This window comes from Ailuropoda melanoleuca, chromosome 15 (assembly GCF_002007445.2).
Source record: "Ailuropoda melanoleuca isolate Jingjing chromosome 15, ASM200744v2, whole genome shotgun sequence".
NCBI lineage: Eukaryota > Metazoa > Chordata > Mammalia > Carnivora > Ursidae > Ailuropoda > Ailuropoda melanoleuca.
The window spans coordinates 72,805,058-72,825,680 of record NC_048232.1 but is presented as its reverse complement, the minus strand read 5'-3'; the positions used below and the strand labels follow the sequence as shown (position 1 = coordinate 72,825,680).

The 20,623-nt window shown below is 43.0% G+C and overlaps 1 protein-coding gene across 1 annotated transcript in view; it reads left to right on the top strand.

Annotated features, from left to right (window-relative positions):
* Positions 1-2,874: 2,874 nt before the first annotated feature.
* The window catches only part of GLT8D2 (glycosyltransferase 8 domain containing 2), a 35,063-nt gene continuing 17,314 nt past the window's right edge, over positions 2,875-20,623 (top strand). Inside the window, exons 1-3 of the mRNA XM_002915459.4 lie at positions 2,875-3,077; positions 14,127-14,173; positions 16,297-16,389. Coding sequence (XP_002915505.1) covers positions 14,155-14,173; positions 16,297-16,389 — 112 coding nt within the window. The 5' untranslated portion in view covers positions 2,875-3,077; positions 14,127-14,154. The remainder of the gene's footprint in view (positions 3,078-14,126; positions 14,174-16,296; positions 16,390-20,623) is intronic.

The following is a 20,623-nucleotide window of genomic DNA, read 5'->3' as shown; positions in this document are numbered from 1 at the left end:
GAGTGTCCCTTAAAACCTGCGTCTCTTTCTGTTCTCATTTCTTCCCTGGGGAAGAGCCTGTGCACACAATAAGGAAATCTAGGTCATAGCTAATAAGCCCCCTGCATCCTTAGAACGTGGCCCACTAGAAATAAAGGCGAGAGAATCCCAAGTTGGAGACAGTAGGGCATTGAGCAGAGGGATTTGGGTCCCTATGGAAGCCAATATGAAGAGCAAGCAGAGTCTATGAAAATACCATAATTATTATTTCAATTGGGAGGCCCACACTCCCCGGGGTACTTTGGTTGTCATACTCTCTGAACCTACTTAGTCACCAGCTTTCACACTGGGTCAGGCATTCTGCTAAGTAGATGAGAGATGCCAAGGGGGAGAAAACCCGGTCTTTGGAGGAAACTGGAGTAGGCAGGAGTCAGCTTGGAGGGCTTCCCACCACAGTGCTTTGGGACATGCCTGACTGACTATCCCGCTGCTCCTGACAGCACGTGATTCTAGAAGGACAGGAAATGTTGTATTTTTGCTCATGTGAGGGCCGTGAGGACTGGAGCAGGAGTGCCCAGAGTGCAGTACTCAGTGCTGCCATTGAACCTTCTCACTTCCCACATGGATCAAATGGGCCTGCCACAACCAGAGAGAAAGACATTACAACTATGTCTGTTAGCTAACACACTGGGTAAAGTTGTGCTTTAAAACTGAGTACGCTTTCTGGGAGTAAAGAGAAAAGAGGAATAGCATAATGGCTAGCCTGCTCCCAGGAAAAGCGGTATACTTGCTGGATCGCATACTTGCTTTAGGATAGTGGTGTGTAAGGGAACACCGCCAGGGCAGCGGGTAACTCCATACGAACCGTGCCTGGACGCTGAAGGCCAGCCAAGTGAAGAATGCAAAAGCCCTGGATGCAGTTTCACCCCTAGAGTTGTAGCCAAAAATCCTAGTATTTGAAGCATGCCTCAAGTAAGAAACAGGTGAGAAGTGCCAATGGGAATTCCCGTCTGGGCTTCATCACCAACTTGCTTTGGGAACTTGGGACTTCAACATTCTCAAAAAACCTCAGTTTGCTGATCTGCAAATTGGAGCGAACAACATCTCTGTTCAACTTACCTAACAGGTATGTTATGAGAAGAAAATGAAATAGAAGATGTGAAAATGCTTTGTCAATGCTCAGAGTTCTACACAAAAGGAAGCTATTCCAGATACTCCCACTCTCCAAGTTCAAGTCTAAAAAAACAAACAAACCCACTAAACCCTTTAGAGCTGCACCATTTAATACCATAGCCACTAGGCACACTGGCTATTGAGCATTTAAAATGTGACTAGTACAACCGAGGAACTGGCATTTAAATTTTACTTAGTGTTAATGAATTTAAGTTGAAAAACTGATACTTGATTCAGTTATTGGCAAGCTTTTAAGAATGCTTGGAACAACCTGAGTATGTGAGCCCAATTTTTAAACTGTAAATTATATGAAATCTAAATACATATCAATTGTTGCAGATGAAATTTAGTGTTTGAATTGAGATGTGCTACAAGTATAAGGTACATACCAGACTTCAGACTTAATACAAAAAAGAATGTAAAATATCTTGTTAGTAATATTTTATATTAATTACATATTGAAATCATATTTTGTATATATTGGGTTAAATAAAATATATCATTAAAATGAATTTTACCTCTTTGTACTTACCTTTTTTTTAGCGCTCAGCCCAGTGCCTGACACACTAATTTTCTCTCTCTCTCTCTTTTTAAAGATTTTATTTATTTATTTGACAGAGAGCAAGAGAAAGCACAAGCAGGGAGAGCAGAGGGAGAGGGAGAAACAGACTCCCTGCTGAGCAGGGAGCCAGATACAGAGCTCGATCCCAGGATCCTGAGATCATGACCTAAGCCAAAGGCAGACCCTTAACTGCCTGAGCCACCCAGGGACCCTTCTTTTTTTTTTTTTTTTTTTTTTTTTATATTTTTTTTTTTTTTTTTTTTTTTTTTTAAGTCTGTTTGTTTGTTTGTTTGTTTAAATAATCTCTGTACCCAATTTGGAGCTCAAACTCACGACCTGAACGCTCTTCTGACTGAACCAGCCAGGCTGGTACTTATCTTAGGTCTTTGTACTTATCTTAAGGGGACTACTAGGAAATTTACAATTATGGGGTGGCCTACATTATATTTCTATTGGGAAACACCACTTTAGAAAGAGCCAGTGAGCAAAGGGATCCTCTTTTCCTTATAAGAACTAAGGAGAGAGGTTGCAGAAATAAATTCCATGGTCCCAAGGCAAAGTGCTGGCACCATTTCCTGGGTTTCTGAGAATCAATAGCAAAAACAGAACAGCTCAGAGCTGGGTGGGGTTGATTCCCTGCCTGATTCCTTTCCATGTTCAGGCTCAAAATACAGCATCTTCAAACTCCTATTGCTATCATTGCCTTGGCAAAATGAGACCATAGCTGTTAGCTGGGCTTTCATTTGGGGACCACAGCATTTTAATGACTGGGGGATTTCAGGAGAAACTAGTGGCTCTGATGAGATTCTGAAAATCAGTATGAACTTCATTTTTCCACTTCTGCTCTTTACAGGTTCACCTTAGACCCCACATGTGGTGGAAAGCATTTGCTTTTCTCCGGTTTTGAATCTTTTCCGCCAGAGCTGCCTTGTTTTCGAAGTGATTTGCACGCAGACTGCTGGAGGAGGATGCCAGAGGAAGTCTGGCCATGCGAGCCAGCCTGCCAAGCACATCTGGAAGTGGTTTCAGGGGCCGCCTCACCCCGGCAGCCAGCGCAACGCCCGATTCCCAGCTCTCCCAGCTGCTCCGCGCAGGAGTGGAAGATTTTTTTTTTTTTTTTTTTTTTTTTTTTTTTTTAAGAAAAGGGGGGGGGGGGGTGTTGGGGGCAGGGGGAGGAATATTCTCTTGGAAATGTGATATTGGCCTTGCGGGCTCTCCAGCCCTTTGGGCTTTCCAATGGGATCTTAGAAGCAGCCGAAGCCGCGTGAAGGGCAGCAGCCCCGGGCCAGCCAGGAGTTGAACGCTCTGCCCTACAGCTCTTCTGGACGGAGGAGCCCAAAGCCCTGCCCTCACCGTTCACCAGGTAAACAGAAATTGACGAGCAGTGTGGCAGCTCCCGTTCTACCCTGGCCCGCCTGCAGCAGCCCTTTGTTTTGCTGTAAGACTCAAGAACGCAAATCAGAGGTGGATTGTCCCACATGAACTTTGCCTTAGGAGCTCCCAGCCAATGTTTGTAGCATGCCGAGGCAACCATTTTTCTTTTTCCCCCTTTTTTTTTTTTTTTTTTTTTTTTTTTTTTTGCCATTGCAGCAAATCCAGGATACTCTGTGCAAGTTTTTCACATTCTGGACTGCTTTTCCCAACCTGGTATTAACTCCCCTGAGCAGTGTGATTTATTATTTTCATCATACTTTAAGCATGGAAGTCAGTGGTGAGCTAGATAAATGAGTCAGATAAATGCGAGCATTTAAATGCAGGTACATTTCTGAGCCACGAAAGATTTAATTGAGCTGTGATTCATGTTTTCAGAACTTGAAAAAAAAATTGGTAGTGGTGGAAATCTAAATGAGGCTTATAAATATATTAGTTGTTGTGTTTGGGTTGAAAATGCTTTCTTAACGTTCAAAAACTATCTTACGTTCACTTCAGGAGCAAATGTAGTACCTCGGATAAGCCTGACAGATAACTTCTGAAGTGAGTTAAGAAGGAATAGTTAACACAAGAGTAAAAAGAGGGAGAGAAAGAAAACATGATGCTATCTAAACATCTGGCTGTCCTGTGGGGGGAGGGGAGCCGTCTCTAGCTGTTTGGCTCCCTGTGTAGTCAGTTAGCAAAGTGACATTGGTTGGTTTGTTTTGTCTTTTCCTCCAAATGGCTTCGTGTCGCATTTCTGTACGGAATCCTGTTTGTGCTTAGCCCTCTGTCGAATACAGGTACAAGCAGAGCACTGCAGTGTGGTGGTGAGAACATGGGCTCTGGGGCCGGATCACAGAGTTCAATCTATGCATTGCCACTTACAGCCTTTATAAGCTTTGACTCTGACTACTTACTTGTCTGTGCCTCTATTTCCTCATCTGTAAAGTGGGAATGAAGTGACATCGTAGGTCTAAAGGACATGATGCAGGATCTGCAGAGTAGCGAGGCCCCTGGTGGTGCTGACGATGACCATGGTGATGATGGACGTGGCCACACATCCTGTGTTGGGTAGCAGGCCAGCCTTTGGCACATTGTTCCCTCTGATAGTCCAGTCCTCCAAGTGTTCCTCAGCTCCTCCCATGTTATTTCTCCAGGGAGCTGCTTTCTTCCTTCCTTCTCCTCAAACCTCTCTCTTTTTTCTTTTTCTTTTTTTTTTTCACCCTGGCTCTTTTTATTTCTTCTTCATTCTCTTTCCTTGCTGAGAGAAAGACATGCTCATTAAGCCACAGTTCACATAGTTTTCATTTCTAGTTCCCAGGGAGCATGATTCTAAATACTTCCTTTATGTCAGCATTCCGCAAAGACTGTTCTGAAGAACATAGGCCCATGGGGAAAATACGTTCTGTGAACCATATCACTCTCTGAGAGATCTCAAGGCTTAATGGCATTTTAAAGGTTCTGAGAAGTCCTGCAGTAGAGAAATCTGCTTAAGGTTGTTTACCACCAAAGTTCCCGGTGGACCCCAGAACTGTTTTATCACATAACGTTGATTAGCCTTTCTCAGAGCACACTTTGCCGTATCCTATTCTGGCCACATTTGTTTTCATTTTGTTCCTCTTACAGACATGCTATTTCATACCTTCCCTAGCAAACACCCAAGGGGATGTGGTGTTCTTCCTTCCCTAGTTAAGGACATGAGATGATCACCTGTGCCATACTGATATATAGAAAATCTGGCCTAAAATGGACAGCTGGGATCAGCAGTTTTTGTGCAAAGGGCCAGAATGGTGGCTGTGCAAGCCATATGGTCTGTTTTGCACATACTCAGATCTGCTGTCATAGTGTGAGACGAGCCGGAGACCAAAGGTCAAAGAATAAACCTAGCTATGTTCCAATAAAACTCGACTTACAAGAAATGGGCAGGATTTGATGCAGGGCCCATAGTTGGTTGGCACCTGCTCTGCAACCATTCTGTGAAAGAACGCTTCATTCCAACACAGGAGAAAGCAGAGCAGGTCCTCCAGGCGAGGACTGCCTCATCTGGCTTCTCTGTCCTGTGTATTTTGGTGGATCTTGAGTAAACCATTCGTGCTAGAGCAAAAAGTAAAAAGGCCAGAGATGTTTCATGAGAGACCAAATTCCCGAGTCCTGATTTTGTCCTTCTTTCTCCTTTCTTCAGGTGAACGCATGCTCTTGTCCTGTTCATGACTCCGTAGCTCGCATGGTTTAAGATGAAGTGCTCTGTAAAATGTTTCATGCGTGTGCAAAAACTGCAGGGTGCAAGTCTTATGGAGGGAAGTTTAATCACAGAGCTTATGTCAGTTGCTTGACAACATAATGGTTGCAGTCAGCAGTGGAAAGTGGATGGCTTCAGTGTCGATTAAGATGGTTAAGAATGAGAACTCAGAGCCAGACTGCCTGGGTGGGAAGCTCTGCCACTCGTTAATTGTGTCAGCCTCCCTGAACTTGAAGTTTCCTCATGGGTAAATCAGGGATAGTATCTTTATGGGTTGTTGTGAGGATTGAATTAGTGGATGTATGTAAAGGTCATAAAACAATGCCTGTCACATAGAAATTGCTACGTAAATGTTACCTATTATTATTATAGGCTATTTAATTAAATCGGCAGCACAGCCCCATTTTACTCATTGGGTTTTGTAAATTGCCCAGGCTTGCATGGCTAAAAAATGGGGCAGAACGAGGATTGAAAGTCAACTCTTTCTAATGACAATGGCCATGATATTTCCACTCAGGTACAGGCCTGCCAGATTTAAGTCATTCAGTAATATCTTTAAGGAGCCCCCTTTTGGGGACCTGGGTGGCTCAGTTGTTTAAGCTTCTGCCTTTGGCTCAAGTCATGGTCCTGGGGTCCTGGGGTCCTGGGATTGAGCGCAGTGTCCTGGGATCGAACCCCATGTGAGCCTTCCTACTCAGCAGGGAGTCTGCTTTTCCCTCTGCCTCTCCTCCCTGGCTTGTGCTCTCTCTTCTCTCAAAAAAAAAAAAAAAAAAAAGGAGCCCCCTCTTTTATCTTTCATTCTGATTTTCAGGTTCTTTCCTATTCCTCCTTACCTAAACCCATAACAGACAGGATTAATCAATCAGAGCTCTTTCTTTCTTTACTTTTCTTTTTCTTTCTCTTTACCCAACTCTGGTGATAGCTTTAGATCCCTTCTCAATTTAGCAATACTGAAAGCCCCTACCCACTGATTAGAGTTGGCATGTAGACTAAAACTTAGGGGCTCTGATTTTTGAAATATTTTTCTGGAGTTCTTGCCACTTTTGCCTTTTCTTCCAAGGCAGAGCTAAGTCGCTTAGCCACTGCCAGGTCTTAAAACATTCTTTCCAGATTTGGCCATAGGCCTGAACCCTTTGGCATCTGGTAAAATAGCTCCCTGTGTAAGGTCTTCAGGGGCCCATTTTTAAACTTAACGGTCACTTCTTAGGTCCGGACCAATTCTCTAAACTCCCCTTTTCTTCCTAGTCACAGGCCCTGGGACCCCAGCCTTCTTTCCTCTGCTCTTTGAAGCTGCCACTCTCCACCCCCCCCCCAGTGTCTTGCCTAGGGAATCCTTCTCTCCAACACTGGCTTCGAGGCTCCATCTTTCTTCCTGTCTTGAAGACAAGCCCATGGGCTCTTCAATGCCAAAGGCTTGGCTATTTACGACTGCAGAGAAGCCACCACACAGGAGTCACTCAGCCTAAGAAAACTTAGAAAAGCGCAGGGAACACAGTTCCTGGGACTTCTTGTATTGATGGTCAGAAAAAGGCTAACAAAAAGACCAGGGCCGTCTGCTTTTATTCCTGGACTAGATCCACAGTCCCCTCTTGGCTTTTTTCCTGAGTAATGGTATGCTGCCCCCTTTCTTCCTGGGATTGAGGAACAGAACAAGAGCCTTGTTCCCTTTCTTCCTCTCCCCTCTTTCTCATTCATTCATTCCACACACGTTTATTGAGGCACACAGAGGTGGGCAAGCCACAGTGCCTGTCCCCAGTCATCTCATGATTTAGGGGAGAAGATGGGCATACCCATGATACTAGAACAGTGTTCTGAGTGCAGGGATAGGGATAGGAATGGAGATCAGGGGAGCACCCAGGCAGGGTAATCAGGTAAGACTTCCTGAAGGAGGTAATGCCTGAATTAAGTCTTGAAGGAACAAGTAACAGTTTACTGGGGAAAGAGAAGGGGAAAGGGCATTCCAGGTAGAAAGGACTGCATGAACCAAAGTTCAGAGGCAAGAAAGCATGTCTTTACGTGCAGGAGCTGTTCACCCCCAAGATGCTCTCCCAGGCTCTGCCCCAAACAGTCCCATTTCTTGTGGCCCCAGGTCTCTGCCTCTTATTCTATAGGGTCTTAGGACATCCCCCAGCTGTTTCCTGCAGCACATGTCCCTGACTTCCTCTGTCGGTTTTCTACCTCTTTGCAAGTCTGATCCCACTACCAAATCCACATCATGAGCTAGTATCTAGAAGCTGCAAACATTTCTCGAGCACCTCCTTAATCTATCAGAATGCTTTTGACTGCAAGTAGCAGAAACAGCAACTTACAGCAGCTTACACAGAAAGTGCCACCATCAGACAGGAGATGCAGCTGTGAAGACGGAGAGGATGCCAAATCTTTATAATTTCATATTTTCAAGAAATTAAATAAAACAGGCTTTCTTTTGGAAGGCCATGCTTCTCCAGGACTCCACTCCTGCGTTATATTCTGAAAGCTGCTCAGAAAGTTTCCTCCGAGAGTGTGCTTCAGGAATTTCTCTCCCTGGCTCACCGCTGCCGTGCCTGGCAATGAGACGTGCCGTTGTCAGTTTCCTGGAGCCTCTTGCTTTGTCTTAAAGGGATTTTCAAGTAGGCAACATGCTGGACAGGGAAAAGGTGAGCCCCCGTCTCGAACTAGTCAGCACTTTCTCTCTGCTTCTGGCATGACCTCAGTAGTTACAGTCACCGAGCACTCAGGGGTGAGCTGACCAAACTTGACTGACGCTCCATCAACACACAGGGCCATCTCTTACCTGGAGCCCGACTCCCCTGCTTCCTGGGGGAGCTGGAATGGCCCGTCAAGCCCTCCAGCTCCTTGCGTTTCAAGAGCATGGGCTTTGAAGTCAGAGAGCCCTCATTTCACATCCCTGCTCTGCCATTTAGTAGCTGCGTGATTTTGAGCAAGTTATTGAACTTCTCTGAGCCACAATTTTCTCATTTGAAACCTGGAGATGGTGAGATATCTGCCTGAAAAGTATTGTAAGAATGAAAGGAGATGACAGACCTGGTCAGCATAGGGCTGGGTGCAAATTAAACATGCAATAAATGATAGCTGGAATTATTATTTAGCCCTGCAAAACTCTCCCTGCAGGTGTACATGATTCTGGCCACAAGGAGTGTATTTATAAGGACTCTTGTTTGCAAGAAAATGTCATTTCAAGCAATTTAAGGAAGAAAGGGGAATTGATTGGTTTGGCTAATGGGGATTCCCAGGGTCGAGCTGGCATCAGGGACTCAGTCTCAGATCCTTTTGCCCTTCCCCTCATTCTCTCTTGTGGTGCTGGATGGCCTTCCTTCATGGAGTGGGGAAGAGGGAACATGTGGCCAGAGACCGTTCTAAGCTTGCATCATCTCAAAGAGTCAGCTGAATGCATATCATCTAAAATCATAAGTGGACAAAAGTAGCCGAAGTCAATATCCAAAGAGTCCTAAGTAATGTGCTGCTTTGACTCAGTTGTCTTCCGGGTGCAAGAGGGGAAGAGGAGAGGGGGCCAATGCAGAGGTAGACTAAGTCTAGAGCCTGGGGAAATAAAAGGGATGTTGTAGCTGGTTCTTTACAGTGAATTAAAGAGTTTCCTATGGAAGAGCTTCCCAAGATCACTGCCAACAAGTTCTCACAACACTTGGATTCATGAGGGAGCCCTGGGGCACTATGACATCTTGGCCTTTCGTGCCGCCTCCCAGAGGCTCTCTCTGTCATGCTGCTGGTTTCTAAAGGTTAGTATTCCCTGTTTGCTGACTGCTGCCTCCAGTCAAATGTCAAGTTTAGAAGTTCCTTTGAAGGACCATAATGAAGAAGGATCAACTTAATTTTAAAATAAACTTTGGGCTTTCAAGACAAATTGTTATTTATTTAATTTTTTTCAAATGCCCACACTCTTTGTTTCTTTCTTTTTTAAAAGATTTTTTTTTTAATTTATTTGAGAGGGAGAGAGCGAGAGAGCAAGTGAGAACACAACAGCAGAGGGAGGGAGAAGCAGAATCCCTGCTGAGCAGGGAGCCCCATGCAGGCTTGATCCCAGGACCCTGAGATCATGACCTGAGCTGAAGGCAGGTGTTTAACCAACTGAACCACCCAGGTTTCCGCCCCTCCCGCCCTAGCTTTTTTAAGATTTTATTTATTTAGATAAGCAGTTTCTTATGAAGTTAAATACACTCTACCAAATGACCCCACAATCTGATTTCTAAGTATTTAACACAGACAACTGAAAACTTAAAATCACACAGAAACCTGTAAACAAGTGTTTACAGAAGCTTTATTCATAATCACGGAACACAGAAAATAACTCAGATGTCCTTCAGTAGGTGAATGGGTAAACTGTGGTACATCTATACAATGGAACCCTAAACAATGATAAAGGGAAAAGCTATTGACACACTCAATAACAAGTGCGAATCCCAAATACATCATGCTAAGTGAAAGATGAGGGTCTCAAAAGATTGTGTGCTGCATGATCCCATTTATATGGCATTCTGGAAATGGCCAAACTGTAGGGACAGAGAACAGATTGGTGTTTTCTAGGGGCTAGGTGTTGGGCAGGGTCTGCTTGCAAAAGGGTAGCACAAGAGAATTCTTCGGAGGTGTTGGAATTGTTCTCTATTCCATTTGTTGTATGAGATACAATAAATTCTTAGTACAAGAATTTTTGCATGTGTTAAAATATACAGAATGATATAACCAAAAAAGTGAATTCTCTGTGTAAATATTTGAGATTCAACACATCAAATTTTGAACAGATTCTGTGCCTTTAATAAATAACTTGTGTCACAGAAAGGAAGACTATTTTTAAAAAAAGAAACCAAAACCACCAGGTATACTGAAACACAATTTGTGTTTCTCTGGGTGAAGCACTCTTTCTAATTATGGAAGTTGGCCATATGAAATTTATGGAAATCCAGAAGACCACCAAGAAATCACCTTGCAAACATGCATCAAATGTCTTGGCAGAAAAATTGTTCTCATAGGCCAGTTCTTTATTCTCTGAAGAAGCAGTTGGCCTCTCCTGTTAAAAGATGCTGTTCCTGGAATATATCTCGTTGATAGGCCACTTAGAATTTGCCCTGAATTTGTCTCATGCAAAGCCAAGGGCTCTGTGTAAAAAGTTGGCCGGGTAGCACCTGTGTGTGTGTGTTTGTGTGTGTGTGTGTGTGTGCACGCACGCACATGCATGCTTAGGCTCTCTGGAACTTAACTGTCTGTTTGAATAGATGATACTTCCACGTGATTCAACATTCTATAGGTGCCAAGTCTGTTTATTAGAACCTATCAGTTGGGTTTGTTCCAGCCGTTTATACCTGGGGCCCTAATTGTTTGGTGCAGAGGGTCGTGTTGGGTATTAAATAAGTGCAGGATAAGCCCCATAGGACTAATAAGTGAAAGTCTCCCTCTGTTTTGTATCCTGGCCCCTTCTTTATCTTCTGTAGTCTTCAATATAGAGGCAGAGGACTTTTCAACATCGGTCTATATGAAGTTGCAAAGGTGGCCGTTTTGATGACCTTTAATAGGCCAGCAGTGCAAAATAGGAAATCTTATCCCAAGTCTGTCTCTGGCATCCCTCCAGCCTTCCTTGGAGGGCTTTCTTTTCCATTTACACTCCTGTCTCTGGCAGTCCCCCTGAAAGTCAGCCTGCGCCTGTCTGATGTTTGCCTGGGACTGGGGCCTCATCCTGTCTGTCACCTGGAGTGTCACATAGTAAACCTGGGCCTATGAAAACCCTCAGGACAAATCTGGCATATCTTCCTAGAGCAGCAGTTTTTCTAGATGTTAGAAGAGCGAAAACATTGTCTTGACCCAAATGGCAGTTGAGTCTACCAAGCCCAGGGGGTCTAACCTTTAACCCGGGGTGCACAGACTGCCTAAGTGTCCATCGATACATTCTACAGAATTTCATGTACTTAGATGTGAAAAAAATCTTTTTCTTTTTTTTTTTTAAAGAGGGAGGGAGAGGGAGCGCACCAGCATGCGCAAGGTGGGGTTGGGGGTGGAGGCTGGAGTGGGGGTGGGGAGGTGGAGCAGGAGGGGCAAAGGGAGAGAGAATCTCAAGCAGACTCCCCCCTGAGCAGAAGCCCACGACCCTGAGATCGTGACCTGAGCTGAAATCAAGAGCCTGTCATTTAACCGACTGAGCCACTTAGGCGCACCTAAAAAAACCCTTCACTTTCACTAGCCTCTACCTGGAACTAAGGGCTTCTTTCAATTGTGAATGTAGGCGACAAATCACAGAAGTTACTGTATACCTGTGCCATCATCCCCTGAAGAAATCAGATATTTTCATGCCACGTTACAGTTGTTGAGGTATCTCCCACTTCTTTAAAGCTCCCCACTACCTCAACTGACTGTAACTATTACACTTGCTAATAGTTGCTACTTAATAAAGAGGTATATATATTATGTCACAAATTTGGGGTTTTTTTTCTCCAATGTGTTGATGGCTTCCTTTTCTTTAAAATTCTGTAATTGGTTTTCTTTGTAATACGATACATTTTTAAGCTTTAAAAAACATTATTCTAGAAAGAGGTCTAGGGGCTTCAGCAGACTTTTGAGATTTATGTCTCAAAAAAGGTTAAGATTTCTGCCAGCAGCCATAGGTTTGGAGACTCATGTAAAATGGACTCACCTTTCCCCCATCCAGTATCCCCTCTAAAATTCCCATGACTTCCTAGTGGCTTACGTTCCCTTACATTTAAAGTGCCCACAGCACTTTTTCTTAGTTGCCTCTGTCCGCTGTTCTCCATGTCCAACAAGGGCCCCCTTTCCTTGATTTCCCCCGAACACGTTGACACATGACTTTAGATCCTGGGGGGAAAGCAGTGTGGAGGTAGGGTGGGGGTTAGAAGCTGCAGAGCATGGCAGAAGACTGTGGACTGAATTTTGGGCCTCCCGGTTCCTGAAAAGTCCCTGGGGGTCACCTGTCACAAGGAAAGAAGTTCTCATGAGCAAGTGGCAGCCCCTGCAACAGGATCTTTCTCCTCCCCACCTACTGTTCTTGGGCTGCTACTAACCCCAAGATTCAGTTCATCATTTACTTGGACTCATTTAACATGTTCCTGCTCTCATCCCTGCCCACCCCATCCATGCATGGAAGACTTTGACTTCATGATAACAGAGAGTTTTCGCTCTGAGGGGACCTCTGCTAACAATGAAAGGAGTCATTATTTTTCCTTATTCTTGTATACTTTACAAGAATCTGAAGGTAATGCAAGAAGCTTGTATTTTAGAGCTCATTATGAATGACTTTGAGTGTTTACTCTCCTTTACCATCAGAATTTCCATGGGAATGTTTGAAAACATTGCTTTGGGGGCTTTAATGAAGACAAAAACTGATGGAGGGAGTTGCATGCATTTGAAATAAAATCTAAACTCTTTTAAAAACACCACAGTTTATCTCCAGTCTTACCTGGCTAGTCTTTTCTTTAGTCCACTCCATTCCAGCTACATTGAACCTCTTGCATTGATAGAATACTCAGAGCTCTTTTCAGCCACAGGGCCTTTGCACCTGCTGTTTCCTTTCCTTTTCACTTTGCTGTTTCCTTCTGCGTTCTCCCCTCTGGCTCCTGCTCTTCCTCCTGATCAAATGCCATCTCATCAGTGAGGCTTTTCCTGATTTCTCTTCCTGAAACACTCCCCAACTCTGTTGATCTTTATCCTAGGACCTCTGTTGTTTCCTTCATATCTCTTACCATAATCTATTTTATTTGTTACATTTTATTTTTTAAAGATTTTATTTATTTATTTGACAGAGAGAGAGATAGCCAGCGAGAGAGGGAACACAAGCAGGGGGAGTGGGAGAGGAAGAAGCAGGCTCCCAGCGGAGGAGCCCGATGCGGGGTTCCATCCCAGGACCCTGGGATCACGCCCTGAGCTGAAGGCAGACCCTTAATGACTGAGCCACCCAGGCGCCCCTATTTGTTACATTTTAATATCTGTTTGCCCTCAGGATGAAAGCCCCATGATGATAGGGACTGGGACTGATTCGTTCATTGGTGCATCCCTAGTACATAGCACAGTGCTGGGCTTTTAGTAGGATCTCAAAAAATACTCATGGAATGAATGATTGGATTTAGTGTAAGATATAGTTCTGTTCCCACAAGGGGTCCCTAAGGATATAAAAATTTCCTTGTCAAAGAATGCAGTTATAATAGCAGAAAATATGCATGGGGTTGATATTTTAGATCAAGGAGACCTTCTTGTGTGATGTTTCTTCAGTTAGCACCATCTGATTTGCTAACTTGGGGAGCCGACAGGGCTATTTTTGGAGAAGGTAAAAACAGAAACAAAAACAAAACAAAACGAAACACCCTGAAGACAAAAGATTACCCCTTGGGCGCCATTTGTACTGTTTGTATAGCCAGAGAAATTAATTGGAAGAGGGGAGCTATACATTCAAGAAATATGTTTCCAAAGTTCTAGTAAAGAATGAAGCCACAGTTTGCTACATATCAGAACACCAGGGGCACCTGGGTAGCCCAGTCGTTAAGCGTCTGCCTTCCGCTCAGGGCGTGATCCCAGGGTCCTGGGATCGAGCCCCGCATCAGGCTCCTCTGCTGGGAGCCTGCTTCTTCCTCTCCCACTCCCCCTGCTTGTGTTCCCTCTCCCACTGGCTGTCTCTCTGTCAAATAAATAATAAATAAAATCTTTAAAAAAAAAAAAAAAGAACACCAAAGACATGGTCCTTAATCATTGTGTGATGACTTTTGGGTTGATTCTGTTTTAAATAAATTTTTGTTCTTCAATCCACAGGTCACAGTTTTTGTCTGCGTGAACACACATGGCTTTGTTACGGAAAAGTAAGATTACAGCTTTTCCCAATCATGATTATTAAAAATAGATATTTTGAAGGACTATTTTGATGCTAGATCTTGGCTTAAAAAAAAAATCCTCTGTGATTTTTCATGGGTAATTTTCCCACAGGCAATTCTTGGCATCATCATTTCAGAATGATGCCTGTGGAAAGTTGTTAAGTATTATGTCCAGAGATGGATTTGTCCTGAGAGGGGTCATACATTTCTATAAAACTTATAAATATAATTTATTTTCTCATTTTAAATAAATATTAATGCTTCTATTTAATTTAGCAGTTGTAATTTCGTGTTCCTGTTCTTAAAGAGTCACCTTAAATTATATAATCTTCAGACCCCATCAGAACCTGGATTTGCCCTTGATTTCAGATCTAGCAGATCTAACCTGGGAGGGAAACGTAGTAATCCAGTTGTGTTACTGTTAGCCTCAGGGGAAAGTTGCCTTATGTAGCAGATGAAAAGACAAGATATCCAGTAAGATATGAATTTCAGATTAACTATGAATGATATTTTGGTGTCAGTATATCCCAAATATTGCATAGGACATGCTATACTAAAAACAAAAACCAAAAAAACAAAAAAACAGAGGTGGTAGTAGACACTGAGTTGCTTCCCCAAACTGGCTGTGGCAGGTAAATGTTAATCAGACATATTGATAAACTACAGGACTTTGTTCCTTATCTTCTATTTCTCTGTAGTTTGGTTTTAAACTGGGTCTAGTATCCGGTTGTCTCTGGCTGAATGTGATAATCCAGAAAGGCAGAAAGAACTGGATGTCAGCACAGGAGAATCATTGAGCCTCAGAATGTATCTCCGGAAGACAGCCCTGGAGACTGACTCCTTCCTTTTGCAAATGTGAAGCCAAAGGCCTAGGGGCCAGAAGATATATCAGTATGAGGCCAATAAATGTAAATACCTTGATGCACAAAAGTAGGAAATGATAACATTAACAATTGTAACGTGTTGATTGGGTCTACATTGCCTTTGTTAACTCTCAAAGGGTCCATGTGAGACAATGATTAATATTCCAGTTACAGTCCTCATGGAGCTGACGAGCCAGCTGAGCTCAGAGAGGTTAAGTAATGTGTCCAAAGCCACACAGCTAAGAGGTGATAAAAACACGATTTGAGTCTCACTTGAAATCCTAGCCCCTTCCTCTCCTACCAACATTTTCCAGACTTCAGGTACTTGCGCTCCGTGTAGAGCAATGCCCCACCTTCTCAATTTTTCATCATTGTGTTTCTTCTGTCCTACGCATGACTTTTTAAGTTGACTCACTTAAAAAATTATGTGTACTTTACAATAGAAAGTGTATATCCTTACTGTAAGTAGAATAAGCTACCTCCTATCATAAAAAGAAGGTGATTATACAAATATGTATGATTAGAACAATGTTATTCAATTCTGGGTAGCTTTTGTTGCCTGCCTGCACCTGAAATTAAACTGATTTCTCATGCTTTGATTTCACGTTACGCAATGCCATGACCCTGAAGGTCCTAAACCCCCTCATGTACAATCACATGGCATGTGCCCCATTTTAGGAAAACACTGACCTATGTCACTTGGCTTCTCAGCAGATCCCAAGGGCAAGTGAAACTCTTCTGGAACAGATTGTCCTGGGTGTTTAGAACTGGAAGAGTATTTGGGTCTTCTGGCTTCTTACTCAGGGCAAGAATTTTCTGTATGTCATCCTTGACCCATGTTTGAATCAACCAAGCAGCAGCTATGTTATAATAGCTGAGAACGTGTACTCATAAGAAGCACGGGCTCATCGTAAGCATTATATAAATGTTGGCTATCAACTGAAATGAAGTATTCACGCACAGGAAGTGGCCGTGGAGGCAGCATCATAAGGCACGAAGGTTGCAACCTCTGCCATCAGACTGCCCGGGGGCAGCCCTGGAGGCTCCTTAAACTACCTCTCCATATCCTTGACCGTCAGCAGCACCCCAGGCTAACCTGTACTGCATATGCGATCGGCTTAAAGAAAGGTCCCAGAACACCACTGCTATGTATGTCAGGGAAGGCATCTGCTCTTACGACTCTTCTAAACGGTCCTCAAATCTCAGCTTGGTAAGTTAGACTTGAACGTGTTTCTGTTTTTATTTCAGTTAATCAGGTGTTGCTCTTCCTTCTGATTGTGACTCTCTGTGGGATCCTGTATAAGAAAGTTCATAAGGAGACTGTGCTCAGGAATGAATCAGGTATGCTAACTGAAATAAGCCAGTCACAAAAAGACAAATACTGTGTGATTCTTCTTAGATGAGATACTTAGACAGCCAAAATCATCCAGACAGAAAGTATGATGGCAGTTGGCAGGGGCTGGGGGGGAGGAGGGGGAATAGGGAGTTCTTGCTTAATGGATATAAGTTGTAGTTTTATAAGATGAGTTTATAAAACTCTTGTAATTTTATAAGAGTTATGGGGATGGACGGTGGCGAGAGTTGTACAACAGTGTGAGTGTATTTAATACAATGAGCTGCGCACTTAAAAATGGTGAAGACGATATGTTGTATGTGTTTTTTACCACAATAAAAAGAATTTTAAAAAAAGAATGAGACAGGTAAACAAGCATATAATCCATCAAGATGAGATACCTAGGACTGTCGTTTAAATACATTCCTTTGATTCCTTTCAGTAGCTGGGTTAAGAGACAAGCCACAATTTGGTCAGATCCCAAGGACCTGCTTGTAGAATATCGACCCAAGGCCAACTTTTCGGTGATGTTCTAGAATGATCAGTGCTACTCAAACTTTATCACGTATAAGAATCACAGTTAGGGTTCATTAAAACACAATACTTGGACTCACCCTGAGAAATTCTGAATTAGTAGATTTGGGGTGGGACCTGAGAATGTGCATTTCTAATGAGCTCCCAGTGACACTAGGTTCTGGGACTACACTTTGGGTTGCTTGCTTTACATCCATCCTTTGAGTCTCGCAATAATTTTGATTATGAAAATTGCCTTTTCTCTCTTCTCCCTGCTGGTTCATTCCCATCAGTGCAGCAGTAGCCTCAGAATTCTCAATTTAAAAAGATCCTGTGTTGACCCTATATCCTCTTTCAGCTGTGCGGAGGAGCCCGGTTTCCCCCCTAAGGGGTGAATTGCTTGAAAAGGCACCTTCACAACCTCTGAACACACAAAATCAACCCACAGAAAAATTAAGAAGCACTGAGAGCATGTATATTATATTATATTATATTATATTATATTATATTATACTATTTATAAAGATTTTATTTTTAAGTCATCTTCATACTCAGTGTGGGGCTCAAACTCACAACACTGAGATCAAGAGTCGTACACTCCTCCAACTGAGCCAGCCAGATGCCCCTATTTTTAAATAATTTAATTTTTATATTAATCAAACACATACATTATGGCAAATGCAGAAGAGAAAAATATTACCTTTTGCTCTGTCAGCCAAAGACAAATACAGTTAATATTTTGGTACATTATATACATTCATTCACACTTTTTTTCTTTTTTTTTTTTTTTTTTTTTTTTTTAAAGATTTTATTTATTTATTTGACAGAGATAGAGACAGCCAGTGAGAGAGGGAACACAAGCAGGGGGAGTGGGAGAGGAAGAAGCAGGCTCCCAGCAGAGGAACCTGACGTGGCTCGATCCCGTAACGCCGGGATCACGCCCTGAGCCGAAGGCAGACGCTCAACCGCTGTGCCACCCAGGCGCCCCCACACTTTTTTTCTTAAGCTAACTTAGGCACTGAACATACAACAGTGACAAAACAATGTCCCTGTTCTCACAAAGCTGACTTATCTTAATATAAAAAAAAATTCATTAAAAAAACAGTTCAAAACATGTATAATCTGGTCTAAATGAACATGAGGAGCATCTGAAAAGAGAATGATTCCACGTAAAGATGTGTATACAAATGTTTCTAGGGCATTCTTTGTAGCTGCAAACTGGGAACAATCCACATGGGAGTCAACTAGTGAGTAGATAAAATGTAGTATATTGACACAACGGAGTCCTTTTCAACAATAAAAAGGAACACAGTAATATGTGCTCCCTGTGGATAAACCTCACAGAGATTATACAACATGAAAGAGGCCAGACCTGAAAGCCCACATATTATACATTCCATATATAGAAATTTCTAGAAAAGGTAAATCTATAGAGACAGAAAAGAGAGCCATGATTGCCTGGGGCTGGGAGCAGGAGTGGATTGACTACAACCCAGTTTAAGGAACTTTTCAGGAAGGTGGAAATGTTCTAAAATAGGATTGTGTTGATTGATGGTTGTGCAACTCTATCAATTTACTAAAAATCATGAAACCCTATACCTACAGTAGGAAATTTTAAGAAAATTCCAAAATTACCAAATTTTAGGAAATCTGTATCAGTCAACCTGGGCTGCCTTAACAAAGTACCACAGACTGGGTGGCCCAAACAACACAAATCTATTTCCTCACAGTTCTGGAGGCTGGAAGTCCAAGATCCAGGTGCCAGCAGTGTTGGTTTCTCCCGACTTCTCTTTTGGGCTCACAGTTCTCCCTGTGTCCTTTGATGACCTTTTCTGAGTGTTCACATCTCTGGGGTCCCTTCCTCTTCTTATAAGGACACCAGTCATACTGGATTAAGGCCCAGCCTAATGGCCTCATTTTTCACTTAATTGCTCTTTAAAGGCTCTGTCTTCGAATGCAGTCACATGCTGAGGTACTAGGGGTTAGGGCTTCAACATATGAATTTACGCAATTCAGTCCCTGACAATAAATTATGCCTCACTAAAGAAAGGAAGCCATACAAGGTCAAAAGTTGTCTGAACTTCAAATTCTTTCCTCCTCGCCCTTCAATCCCTGCCCATAAACCAACACATTTGGCCAGTTGAATCCCACTACAAATTCCTTTCTCCACAGAGAGAAATGAATAGCTTTCGTAACAGCTGTTAAAACAACGGTAAGGAAATGCACATCCTGGCTTATTAATTAGCCCTATACCGAGAAACAAAGTGTTTGGAGCCCATGAATGGGTCCAGTGTCACATTTTTATCCCATTCAGAGTTAAAGAAACAAGAATCAGTGTTAATGGACCACCATTCAAAAGGATATAGTGTTGACATGGAAAGACGTCTGTGTTATGTTAAGTGGAAAACGCTAAGTTACAGAAAACCGTGAAAAGTATGATTTCACTTTGGTGTGAAAACACCACACGTAAGTGGTATATTTCCTTTTGGAATAACACAAAGAAGGATTTGGGAGGCACGCACTGCACCCGTAGCAGAGATCTACCTTTGGGATGGGAGTGGAGAGGTCTGAAGAAGATCATCATGGTTTATTGGAAATTGGGGCTGGAGTTTTTTTCAAGAAGTGCGTATTAATATTTTTAATAGACTTTATTTTTTAAAAAGAGTAGTTTTAGGAGCACCTAGGTGGCTCAGTTGGTGAAGCCTCTGCCTTTGGCTCAGGTCATGATCCTGGAGTCCGGGGATCGAGTCCCCGCATCGGGCTCCCTGCTCAGCTGGGATTCTGCTTCTCCCTCTGCCCCTCACCCTGCTCGTGTTCTCTTTCTCAAATAAATAAATAAAACTTTTTTCAAAAAGTGTACGAAAAAGAGCAGTTTTAGGTTCACAGCAAAACTGAGTGGAAGGCAGAGATTTCCCATATAACCCCTGCCCCTACCCACGCACAGAGCTTCCCCCACTAATAACATCCCCCACCAGATGGTACATTAGGGACAACTGATGAACCTTCATGGGCACATCATTATCACCCAGTGTCCACAGTCTGCAGCATTAGGGTTCACTCCTGCTGTTGTACATGGGCTGTGAGAAAAGTATAATGACATTTATCGACCATTCTAGAATACAGAATCAGTAAAACCCCTCTGTGCTCCACCTATTCCATATTAATTTTTCTATTTTCAAAGAACTGGTGGTATAAGGTACTATGCAGAAGCCCTGCCAAGTCACATGCTGACGAAAAGCACGGTGCCGTTTTGTGTGTTCTCCTGATAATGACATTTGATGTAATCTCCTGATAATTAGCTGGTGATTCATGCCTGGCCCATTTGAAGTGAGACAAGTTTACATGCTTGGCTGAAACGATCCTAATTTGAAATGGGATTCAGAGACTTGGCGTTGGGAGATCAGACATTTCACTTTTTCTAGGAATGGGCATGGTCTGATAACAGCTGCTTGTAGGAACAGACTAGTGCAATGTAATACATTTCTAGTCCATACTGCCATCAGTATGGTGTTTTCTAGAGATTTTATGGGCACCAAGCAGCTAAATCTTATGGTGAATTGGCTTAGGCACCTATTGGCACAACAGATTCAAATATGGTGGATGATTCCCCAAGAAGCCACAAGGATGAGACATTAGTGAAGAATTTACAGTTGATAAATCTCTCCCCCTCTTTCTCCAGTGTGCCTCATCCATATTCTATCCAGGGAAGACTTCTTGGCAGAGAGCAGT